The following is a 12,298-nucleotide window of genomic DNA, read 5'->3' as shown; positions in this document are numbered from 1 at the left end:
GTTATACATTAAATCTTGGATCTTCAATAATTGATTTGTAATCCCACTTATCTTGTTATTTAACTTTGATGATGTCATGTGACTGAGGTAGAAGTCCCCAAATGTGTAAGTATAGATGAAACTTTTAAATTGTAGATAATACCATTTTCATGAATTATATAAGGAATGTGTGTCTTAAATATGTCGAGTATGTTTACTTTGGTATTCCTAAGTTGGTTCCACAATATGCATGCACTTATTGTAACTATTTTTGTGTTATATAACCAACATTTGCATGTGTCATAAGCCTTGTAATCGATTAGGCTTTGATGCATAATTGATTATGATTAGGACCTTAATCGATTATGGTGTATATCTTAATTGAATATGGCCTTAACCATAATCAATTATGCATCCAAGCCTAATCAGTTATGAGACTTTGGGGCACATATCAATTTGTGTTAAACTAATTGCCCTATTCACCAAAATGATGTATTTGTTGAAATTCATTTCCAGGTGTCTAAACAATATTGAGTTTATATTATAATTCGTTAGGCAATATTGATTTCAAAATTATATTAACTTATAGTACCATGATAGTTGTCAACCTTCATAGCTTTTGAGTGCCAAAAAAAATCCATAATTACATGTGGAGTATTTTTTTCTCTCTTTAATTACAATTTTCAAACATAAATATATAAATATATGTTTCAACCTTAATAAACAAGCATTGATCTTTATTTTAAAACAAAAGTATTTCAATAAATTTATAAATGACACAATTTTTTTTACATTAAAATCACATCAATCATATCATCTAGAATATTTTCACTCAAACTCACACTTTCAACTTACTTTACCTATATTTAAATAACATAACTTTCCACTTTTTTTCATCTCGTTTTCTTTCATTTCCACTCCACAATCTTCCAAACAAAACATTAATTATAACTAAGAAAGTGATAAGTGTCTAATTTTCATAATATTTCATATTAAAATATAGACACTTATGAGTATTAATTGTTAATTTACATATAAAATAATCTCTAATTTATGAATTTATATTTGTTTACATTTTTTTGTGATCTTTAATTGAATAAGAGCATTTTTTTTATGAGTTGATTTTAAATTGCGTTGTCTTTTGCTTCCTTGGTCATCTTCATAGCTACTTGGTTTGTATCAATTTTATTCCCAAATTTGGTGTTAATTGCAAATTTATAAAGATTAATGGAGATTTGAACTAAAGAAGAATGATATGCTAAAAGGAGAAAGCTGTAAGGCCCAAAACGCACAAAAGAGAGAGAAAAGTCTAACTCAGCAGCGAGAATTAATGCATCAGATTAATTGGGCTATTTTATCATTAAGCCCATTAGTGCAACGCAGGAAGTCACCTAACCCTAGCAAATTAGGTTAAATAGGGGGCTAGAGACACAACCATAGTATGCAAGATTGAGGGGAAAACACCATTATGTGACTTGTAACCGAATTGGGAAAATAGAAGGTGTTAGAAGATGTGTGGCTAATTCTATCATGTGGATTTGAGAGTAATATGTTCGAACTCTCTATTATGTATTGAGGTGATATTTACATATAATATAATATTCAGTTCTTAATTGATTATTGTTATTTTTATTTTGCTTCTAAATATTTGTGACAGTTTGAGAATCTTAAATCTAGCTGAAAGGTATTTTTAGGGTTCTGACCTAGACAACAATACTTAACATATTTGAGTGCTAGAAATAGACTTGAAATGTTAACTGCTATTAACGTCTGAGTGTGACTCTAAGTTGTTTTTATAAATATGTGAGAAATTGATATTTAGGAAACATTCTTAGGAATTTTATATGCGAGAATCGATATAAATGAATTTTCCATGGATATCAATTTCAATCAAATAACTTAATATTGACATGCTAATCAAAATACATTAGAGTGAGAGAGATTAAACTCAATCCCTATTTTTTCGATTAAGCAATTAGTTTTTGATTTGTTTTCTTGTTAATTCTTGCCATTATAACAATCTTCAGACTAACTTTTTTATTGTTATGTTTTATATTTAACAAATATTGTACTTGAATAGTCAATTATTCCTTATGGAATCGATATCTGTCCCTATGAACAATTATTACTTCTGACAACGCGATGCACTTATCGTAAAAGTTTATCAAAAAGATATTATGAAAAGCTAATGTAACGAATTATAATTAAAAGACAACTACAAGGTGATAAATTTTAGAAAAGAAAGAAAAAAAATACCTTAAAATGAGATATACTATATTTTTAAACTTATTATTTTAATAATATTACATTGATTACTAATACATGTTTACAACATCTTACATTAATTACTCAAATAACCAATTCCATTAGTTTTTTTATATAAAAAAATAATAAAATGAATAAAACGGGTACTTCAGAGGTATCTCAACTCGTACACAAAAATCAAGAGTTATAATAACAAACTAAGAATGCAGCTCAAAGCAACCAAAACAACACTAGAAGTTGCACAATCCTAACTATTAACGTGAACCCCATTAACTAAAGCTACAACAACAAGCCATGGTTACAAAGGACCCTAGAAACACAAAATCATAATTGTTGCATATTTAGCACATTGTAAAACTGCATGTCACAGTTTTATCTCCTCCCCCCTACCAATTTGGTTTCTATTCCCTACATAATTTTGGTAGGCATAATTGAGGTGTTAACCATTGAACAACAATTCAACTTAAGAAAATTTGAGCATATGAGGCTTAATCTCCTTCCCCTGCCAACTCTGGTTTCTATTTCTTGACCCTGCATCACCCTCAACATCTTGCACTTCTGGTTCCTACACAACTGCAAACTTTGGGGCAAGCTTAAGAATCTTCCTTCCTCTATGAAGTCCTCCATCCTTCCTTTTTTCCTTCAAGGCACCTCTTCTACTTGCCGCTATTTCCTTTGAAAGCTCCCCATTTTTCCTTCCACACATTCCCTCCCATGCTTATTTTCTTTTTGTTGCCCTTCTTATAATGCATACATAAACAAAAACCCTTATGTAACACCATTCCAATAAATTTTTTCAAACTAATTACACATAGCAATCACAACTAACGAGCCAAACCCTACCGTACATCAACATACCATAAAGCAACATAAATATCATAAGGAATATAAACAATTTAGAGGATATAGTACCTAGTCAGAATAAGCAAAACTTAAGGATTTAATCTTCCTCCTCATTGAGGACCAAGCTTGTAATTGTGCTAAATTAAAAATCTCTTCAAAATCCACTACCCCTTCCTTGAAAACTACTTTATTTCTTTGACTCCAGATACTCCATAGAATTGCTACTCAAACACCTTTCCACACTTGATTCCTGGTCCTACTTAGCTGCATCAAGTGTTGTTTAAGGCCATTATGGTAAGCAAGTTGTATCCCCACCCATTTAGCCACCATCAACCAAACTTGGTAGGCTATCTCACATTCCACAAAAAGGTGGTGAGTTGTTTCCTCGATCTTGTTACACAACGGACACAAAGTAAAAGACAAGGTAATACCTCTTCTCAAGAGGTTCATTATTTTCAGTACTTTCCTTTTAAGGATTTTCCAGACAATGGTTAGAGCATTAGGTGGAGCTTTTATTGCCCATAAGATTTCCATAGCTAAACAAATTACAAGATGATTCACATTTTGTACGATATCATATGCTAATTTCACTAAATAGATTCCTCCCACTTTAGTTAACCAGGCAACCTTATCATGGGTGTCCAAATGTATTGTGACCTCCTCCAGGTCTAGCAAAATCTGTGTGATTTGTTCACTTTCCCCCTCGAAAAGGTTTCTTCTCCACGACAAATTTAAGACCCAACTTGTACTATTCCAATTGCCCACTTGTTGGATATAGATCCTCTTGTTATTTGATATAAGATACAACCCTAGGTATTTTATATCTAGGAGCACATTACCTAGCCATTTATCTTTCCAAAAACGAGTAGCATTACCTGTCCTCACTTTCCAGATCATTTGTTTATGGAACCAACTATCCGTATTCCCTTCTTCGCACGCTAAACACAAATCCCTCCACCACTAGGATTGTAAATTACTCCTTAAGGATCTCTCATTGTTATCCTTTCTGACATATTTAGATAGAATCACATCTCTCCAAACCCTCGACTTTTACACCTTCAGTTTCCACATCCATTTAGCTAGTAGAGTCATATTGAAGCTTTCAACACCCTTAATACCTAGCCCACTCTCATTCTTAGGTCTGCATATTGACTCCCATTTTATCCAAGCTATTTTACGTCTGCCACTTCCCCACCCCCACAAAAAACTTCCTTTGCAAGCTCGTTAGTTCTCTGCACACCGATGTCAAGACTTTAAACAGGGACAAATAAAACAATGGTATTGCTATGAACATTTATTTTATCAGGCAAACTTTTCCAGCAAAGGTGAGGTGCTTTCCTTTTCAATTGAACAATTTCTTGCTAGCTTTTTCTATGACCTCTTTACATAAAGACTTTTTCCTCAAATTACCACCAACTTGAAGCTAAACATTTAAATGAAATAGACATTTGTGTGCAGTTCAGTATATTGACAAAAAAAATATAACAATTGACTCTCAACTTCAACAACACTTACCCTTAACTCTCAATCCTAATTCTAATTCAAAACATCACAAAATTGTCTTTAGAATTAGGATGTCTTGATTATAGCTTTGACACACCCATCCCACTAGTAATATTATTTATTTTTCAAAGCAAATGGAACCATTATAACCTTACATTTATAATCCAAATACTTGTTTATTTGAATATAACCATCACCCACAAGCTTACTCAAAGATCCACTAAAAAAAAAAATGCTGGAATTAAATAATAAATTTGGTGGTCCACAAAAATAGTTCTCTTATTTAAATTTCAAGTTAATCAAAACTATTTAAATTCTTTATTATTCTTTTCCAGTTTATTTTCTATTGATTAATTTTGTCTTGAACATTCAAAACAAACATAGTGTTAAGACTAATCCAAAAGTTCAGTTAGAAATATCTACAAACAATTAATTTATCTAAAATACGACGGATATTCAACAATACATGGAGATAATTTTATTTTTTTAAATTAGTGTTTTATAAAGGTAAAAAAGTATAATTTCCTTTCAAATCTTCTCTATTTATACAACTTTCATTATATTTCCCACCTACTTCTCTTTCTATATTTTATTTTCTATTTATTTTATTTTTTTCTAATAAAACTAAAAATGAACGGAGGATTAATACTATTATATTTTTTAACAGAGTATTTATTGTTTAAAATTCATTAAAAAAACCACCTAAGTTATTTTAAATTTTTTAATATTCAAGTGTAGTTTAATCTAAAAAGCTAATATCAATATTGCAAGAATTATATTTAAAATTCAAATATGATAAAACTTCTCGATTTTAAACAGGTTAAATATGATACAAAATTAAAATTTATGAATTATAAAAAATAGTTTTTTCATTTAAAAATTTCAATAAATATTTATTAAAAATGGTTAAGGTATACTATATTTTTAAACTTATTATTTTAATGATATATTACATTGATTACTAATAAATGTTTACAGCATCTTACATTAATTACTCTAATAACCAATTCTACTAATTTTTTTTATCAACAAATAATAAAATGAAGAAAACAGGATACTTCAGGACTATCACAACCTGATTATAAAAACCAAGAGTTATAATAACAAACCAAGAATACAACTCAAAGCAACCCAAACAATACCAAGAGCTGCACAATCATAATTATTAACGTGAACCCCATTAACAAGAGCTACAATAACAAGTCATAGTTACAAAGGACCCTAGAAACACAAAAACATAATTGTGGTAGTTTTAGCACATTGTAAAACTGCATGTCCCAGTTTTATCTTCCCCCTACCAATTCTAGTTTCTATTTCCTACAGAGTGACCAAGTTAGTAGGTTTAGTTGAGGTGTTAACTACTGAACAACAATGCAACTTAAAGAAAATTTAAGCATATGAGGCTTAATCTCCTCCTCCTACCAACTTTGGTTTCTATTTCTTAACCCTGCACCACCCTTAGCATCTTGCATTTCTGGTTCCTGCACACCTGTAAAACTTTGCGACAAGCTTAAGAATTTTCCTTCCTCTATGAAATCCTCCATCCTTCCCTTTTTCCTTCAAGGCACCTCTTCTACTTGCTGTTATTTCCTCTTGAAAGCTCCCCAATTTTTCTGCCAACTGATTCTCCAACCTTACCACACATTCCCTTCCATACTTATTTTCTTTTTGTTGCCCTTCTTATACTGCATACATAAACAAAAACCTTTGTGTAGCACCATTTCAATAAAACTTCTCAAAATAATTACACATAAACAATCACAACTAACCGAGCCAAACACTACCGTACATCAACATATCATAAATCAACATAAATATCATAAGGAATATAAGCAATTTAGAGGATATAGTACCCAGTCAGAGTAAGCAAAACTAAATGATTTAATCTTCTTGCTCATCTAGGACCAAGCCTGTAATTATGCTAAATTAAAAATCTCTTCAGAATCTACCACCCCTTCTCCGAAAACTACTCTATTTCTTTGACTCTAGATACTCCATAAAACTACTACCCAAACACCTTTCCACACTTGATTCCTGGTCCTACTTAACTGCATCAAGTTAAACTGCATCAAGTGTTGTTTAAGGTCATTATGGTAAGCAAGTTGTATTCCCACCCATTTAGCCACCATCAACCAAACCTGGTAGGCTATCTCACATTCCACAAAAAGGTGATGAGTCGTTTCCTCAATCTTGTTACACAACAGACAAATAGTAAAAGACAGGGTAATACATTTTCTCAAGAGGTTCATTCTTGTCGATATTTCCCTTTTAAGGATTTTCCAGACAAGAGTTAAAGCATCAGGTGGAGCTTTTATTGTCCATAAGGTTTCCATAGCTAGACAAATTACAGGAGGATTCACATTTTGTACGATATCATATGCTGATTTCACAGAATAGCCTCCCACTTCAGCTAACTGAACAACCTTATCCTGGGTGTCCAGATGTATTGTGACCTCCTTCAGGTCTAGCAAAAGTTGTGTGATATGTCCACTTTCCCGCTCGAAAAGATTTATTCTACACGACAAATTCCAGACCTAACTTGTACCATTCAAGCTGCCCACTTATTGGATATAACTCCTCTTATTATTTGATATAAGATACAACCTTGGGTATTTTATATCTAGGGGCACATTACCTAGCCATTTATCTTCCCAAAACGAGTAGCATTATTTGTCCCCACTTTCCAGAACATTTGTTTATGGAACCAGCTATCCGTATTCCCTTCTCTGCATTCTAAACACATATCCCTCCACCACTAGGATTGTAATACTCCTCAAGGATCTCCCATTGTTATCCTTTCTGACATATTTAGATAGAATCACATCTCTCCAAACCCCTTAGTTTTCCACCTTCAGTTTCCACACCCATTTAGCTAGTAGAGCCATATTGAAGCTTCCAACATCCTTAATACTTAGCCACACCCCCATTCTTAGGTTTGCATATTGACTCCCATTTTACCCTAGCTATTTTACGTCTGTCACTTTCCCACCCTCACAAAAACATCCTTTGCAAGCTCACCAGTTCTCTGCACACCGATGTTGGGACTTTAAACATGGACAAATAGAACAACAGTATTGTTGTGAACACTAATTTTATCAGGCAAATTCTTTCAGCAAAGGTGAGGTGCTTCCCTTTCCAATTGGATAGTTTCTTGCTGACTCTTCCTATGATCTCTTTCCATAAACACTTTTTCCTATGATTACCACTAACTTGTAAACTCATATATTTAAATGGAATAGACATTTGTGTGCAGTTAAAAATATCCGCAAAGAAATGTAGTAATTGACTCTTTACAATAACATCTAACCTCGATTTATGAAAATTGACTCTTAATCTTTTATACTAATTCTAAACATCGTAAGATTGTCTTTATAGTTAAGATGTCTTGGTCACTAACTTAACACATGTAATAAACAATATTACCAATTCCATTATTAATATTGTTTATTTTTCAAAGCAAATAGAACCATTATAACCTTACATTTATAATCCAAATACTTTTATTTGAATATAAGCATCCACCTACAAGCTTCCTCAAAGATCCACTAAAAAAATGCTGGAATTAAATAATAAATTTGGTGGTCCACAAAAATAGTTCTCTTATTTAAATTTCAAGTTAATCAAAACAATTTAAATTCGTTATTATTCTTTTCCAGTTTATTTTCTATTGATTACCTTTGTCTTGAACATTCAAAACAAACATAGTGTTAAGACTAATCCAAAAGTTCAATTAGAAATATCTACAAACAATTAATTTATCTAAAATACGATGGATATTCAACAATACATGGAGATAAAAAAAATTTAAAATTAGTGTTTTATAAAGGTAAAAAAAGTATAATTTCCTTTCAAATCTTCTATACTTATACACTCTTTCAAACCAAACAGCAACCTCTTTCATTATATTTCCTACCTACTTCTCTTTTAATATTTTATTTTCTATTTATTTTATTTTATTTTTCTCTATTTCTTCTCGTGGCAGACTATCATAGTCTATCCACTTTTAAACTCCTAATAAACAACGAACTCGCTAAAAAATATGATTTATGTTTGATAAAAAATAAAAAAATAAAACTAAAAATTAACGGAGGATCAAGACTATTATATTTTTTAACAGAGTATTTATTGTTTAAAATTCATTAAAAAAATCACCTAAGTTATTTTAATTTTTTTAATATCAAGTGTAGTTTAATCTAAAAAGCTGATATCAATATTGCAAGAATTATATTTAAAATTCAAATCTTATAAAACTTCTCGATTTTAAACAGGTTAAATATGATGCAAAATTAAAATTTCTGAATTATAAAAAATAGTTTTTTTCATTTAAAAACTTCAATAAATATTTATTAAAAATGATTAAGGTGATATAAATTTATTACTAAATAAAAATGACATAAAACCTAACATAAACACTCATCTATATATTATATAATTATGAATTATATAAATTAATATTTTTTAGTAAAAATATTTTTCGTGATAACTCATTTAAAAATATTTATTCTTTACTTTTATAATCACAATAAAATTTCATACAACAAATTTAAATTTTTAAAAAATTAATATACTTTTCATTTTTAAAATTATATTAAAAATTTATTAAAATTATCAAAAAAAATTAATAAATATTTTTTAAATTAAACATTTTATTGATACATATACTAAAAAAATGTTATTGGTAGAAGAAGGCAGAGAAAGACTTTGAATGAAAAATCAGATTCATGGCTGCCAGCCACCACCTACCAACCTCGTTCTTTCCTTCAATCTTGTGCCAAAATCAAACCAAAAAAGGGGTTTTTAAAATAAATAATTAACAAAAAAAAAAAACAGAAGTGCATGAGTGTCTTGCATTGCATTCCCACTACATGCGCAGACACGTGATCTAGGATCTCTCTCTCTCTTTCTCTCTCTCTGGGATCTGCTACCGTCTCTTTTCAATTCCCATTCTTCGTTTTCATTCCTCCGATCTGCGACTTTTCTCTCTCTCTCTCTCTCTCTCTCTCTCTCTCTCTCTCACTAAAACACAACACAACACATCATGTTCCTCTTCGACTGGTTCTATGGCATTCTCGCATCCCTCGGTTTATGGCAGAAAGAAGCCAAGATTCTCTTCCTCGGTCTCGATAATGCCGGCAAGACTACCCTCCTTCACATGCTCAAAGACGAGGTTACCTTCCTCTCTTCTTTTTAACCCCTTCAAAAAAATTTCCCAATCGTTCAAAAATTATATTTTTTTTTTAATTTTGAAACTTGGTTGCAGAGATTAGTTCAGCACCAGCCGACCCAGCACCCCACTTCGGAGGAATTGAGCATTGGGAAGATCAAGTTTAAGGCTTTCGATTTGGGGGGTCATCAAGTTGCTCGCAGGGTCTGGAAAGACTATTATGCCAAGGTTTTTTTTTTTTTTTAAATTTGCTTCAACCTCTTGATCTTTATGTTTGTCATTGATTTTTTATGTTTCTTTGGTGGTCATGAGCAATGGGTTGTGTGATTTTTGGAGTTTCTGAAAGTGGGGTTTGTTTAATATCAGGCACTCCCAGTTGGATTGGATGGAACATGTAGCTGATGATAGGGGTTTGGGCTTTGTAATGGTTTATTGCTTCGTTGTTTGCCTAATTGCTTTTGATAAGGTTGTGATGCAACCAACATGTTCATAACCTGGTTATTGTATTTTTAGTTCCTTCAGCAACTTAACTTTGACTCTGTTTGGATAAATAAACTTCCTCGTAAACATGCTTATAGAAGAAGGAATTAAAGAAACATGAAATAAGTTCCTTTCATGCATGGGCTAAAATCAGATTTCTGGCGAAGTTTCTTCTTAATTATTTGTTGGGTTTACTTAATCGATATAGCATTTCTACGATAATGTTTCTTATACATTGGCTGGTTATGACTTCTTCACTGACCTTACAAACCCAGGACCTTCTCTTCCATGCTGGCTTGTTCATTATGAAGTGCTAGATTTACTGATGAGGTTTTTTTGCTGTGGTTTCTGTTGATTTACTGTTGCTGCTTCTTTAAAACCTCTTCCTCAACATTTATAGTTTGGTTTCTGGCTTGTGCAATCTTTTTTCTTATTCATTCTTCTGGTTAATAATCTAGTATGACTCAACTGTCTGCTTGATTTCTCGCAAGTGCTCATCGATCTGCCATATATGCCTTCATAATCCCAGATGAAGCTCTTTGTATTTATCTGATTCATGGGAGGCAAATATTGACAGTGGAAGTTTCGCTGATAGCACCTCTAAACCTTTTTGGAGATGTTTACTAGTTGATTTCCTAACATATCCTGTTTTTCCCTCAAGAATGAGAAAGAAATAACGTACACAAGAGTGGAGGAAGGAACAAATAAAAGATTGCCTAGATTTGTGTACTAGGATGATTATCAGTCTTCCTAATAAATTGAGTCATCCTTTAAGCATCAGAAGAAAATCAGGATTCAAGCCACCATTGTAAATTGATGCATTCTTTCACTTTCAGAGAGGAGATGTATATCTTGAAACTTAAATATGAACTTCGCTTGGTCTATGTTGCTTATTATCTGGATGCATAACCTTTTCTATTCACCAATTCTGCTAAATGTTTGATTCACTTTTCCACTATAGCTTCTTAAAGGTTGGTGGTTTCTTTAGCATATCAACAAGTTCTTCACTTGTTTTTACCTATAATCTGCAATGACTCTGATGATGATGATAGTGTTGTTGGATACTTCAGAATTCTCACCTTGCTGTGTTTCCAGGTGGATGCTGTTGTATACCTGGTCGACGCCTACGACAAGGAGAGATTTGCGGAATCTAAGAAGGAGCTTGATGCTTTGCTTTCAGATGAAGGCTTAGCAGGTGTTCCTTTTCTTGTTCTTGGCAACAAGATTGACATCCCTTATGCAGCATCAGAAGAGGAGCTCCGGTATCATCTAGGCCTGACCAATTTCACCACTGGCAAAGGAAAGATCAACCTCACAGAATCCAACCTTCGACCCCTTGAAGTTTTCATGTGCAGCATTGTGCGCAAGATGGGATATGGTGAAGGCTTCCAGTGGCTTTCCCAGTACATCAAGTAGAGTCCTTGGTCATTTGCAGTGTCCCTTTCTCTTGTCAACTAGCTCTGTCTGCAGTTACATCAGAAGATCTTTTTACTTTGTTTTTGCTTTTGATGATTTTTGATTGGATTATTTGATACAACTGCAGTGATATTACATGATAAAATTTGTATCTTGAAAGAATTTTTTGGGGAATGTTCTCCTTTCAAATACTGGATTCTGTTGTAGGATGGTATGACTTGGCAGGAACTATTAATAAATCTGGAAGAATCTTTAGTCCATTTTCTTCTTTGTTACATATGAATGGTGGCTGACTTTTCTCTTATTTCTTCTACCTTGTGATCTGGTTATGATTTTCCAAATAAGAATAGAGAGGAATGTGCTATTTAAATAGAAATATTAACATTTTTTGTCTATGACTAAGTATTTGAAAACAATGTTGGGCTGTGACTAGTTTAACATCATCTGGGAGGAGCAATGTTTGACCAAACACATTTACATAAAAAGTTCTTGAAAATAAAGGGAGTTTTATTTTGGAGGAACCAAAAAATTTAGAAGAAAGAAAAATGAATATTTGTAATTTATTATATTAAAAGTCTCTTATAGATTTTAATTGCATGGATAATGAATGACACATAATCTTAGAGATCTAAAAATGAACATGTGTAA

At 31.9% G+C, this 12,298-nt stretch overlaps 1 protein-coding gene and 1 non-coding gene across 2 annotated transcripts; both read left to right on the top strand.

Annotated features, from left to right (window-relative positions):
* The first annotated feature begins 9,295 nt into the window (after window positions 1-9,295).
* On the top strand, window positions 9,296-11,910 carry LOC137820325 (small COPII coat GTPase SAR1A-like). Its single transcript, XM_068624355.1, has 3 exons — window positions 9,296-9,757; window positions 9,851-9,982; window positions 11,330-11,910. The coding sequence occupies exons 1-3, from the start codon at window positions 9,629-9,631 to the stop codon at window positions 11,648-11,650; spliced, it is 582 nt and encodes a 193-aa protein (XP_068480456.1). The 5' UTR covers window positions 9,296-9,628; the 3' UTR covers window positions 11,651-11,910.
* On the top strand, window positions 10,757-10,878 carry LOC137823249 (small nucleolar RNA snoR83). The gene has a single exon (XR_011083102.1). It is a non-coding gene; the product is annotated as a small nucleolar RNA snoR83 (small nucleolar RNA).
* Window positions 11,911-12,298: the final 388 nt, after the last annotated feature.

The sequence above is a fragment of the Phaseolus vulgaris genome, chromosome 9 (assembly GCF_000499845.2).
Source record: "Phaseolus vulgaris cultivar G19833 chromosome 9, P. vulgaris v2.0, whole genome shotgun sequence".
NCBI lineage: Eukaryota > Viridiplantae > Streptophyta > Magnoliopsida > Fabales > Fabaceae > Phaseolus > Phaseolus vulgaris.
This window is presented reverse-complemented; position numbering and strand designations above follow the sequence as displayed.

Coding starts and splice junctions, on each gene's coding strand:
- LOC137820325 (XM_068624355.1), top strand. CDS start 9,629: ATGTTCCTCTTCGACTGGTTCTATGGCATTCTCGCATCCCTCGGTTTA. Junction 9,758..9,850: donor TTCACATGCTCAAAGACGAG/GTTACCTTCCTC, acceptor ACTTGGTTGCAG/AGATTAGTTCAGCACCAGCC. Junction 9,983..11,329: donor GGAAAGACTATTATGCCAAG/GTTTTTTTTTTT, acceptor CTGTGTTTCCAG/GTGGATGCTGTTGTATACCT.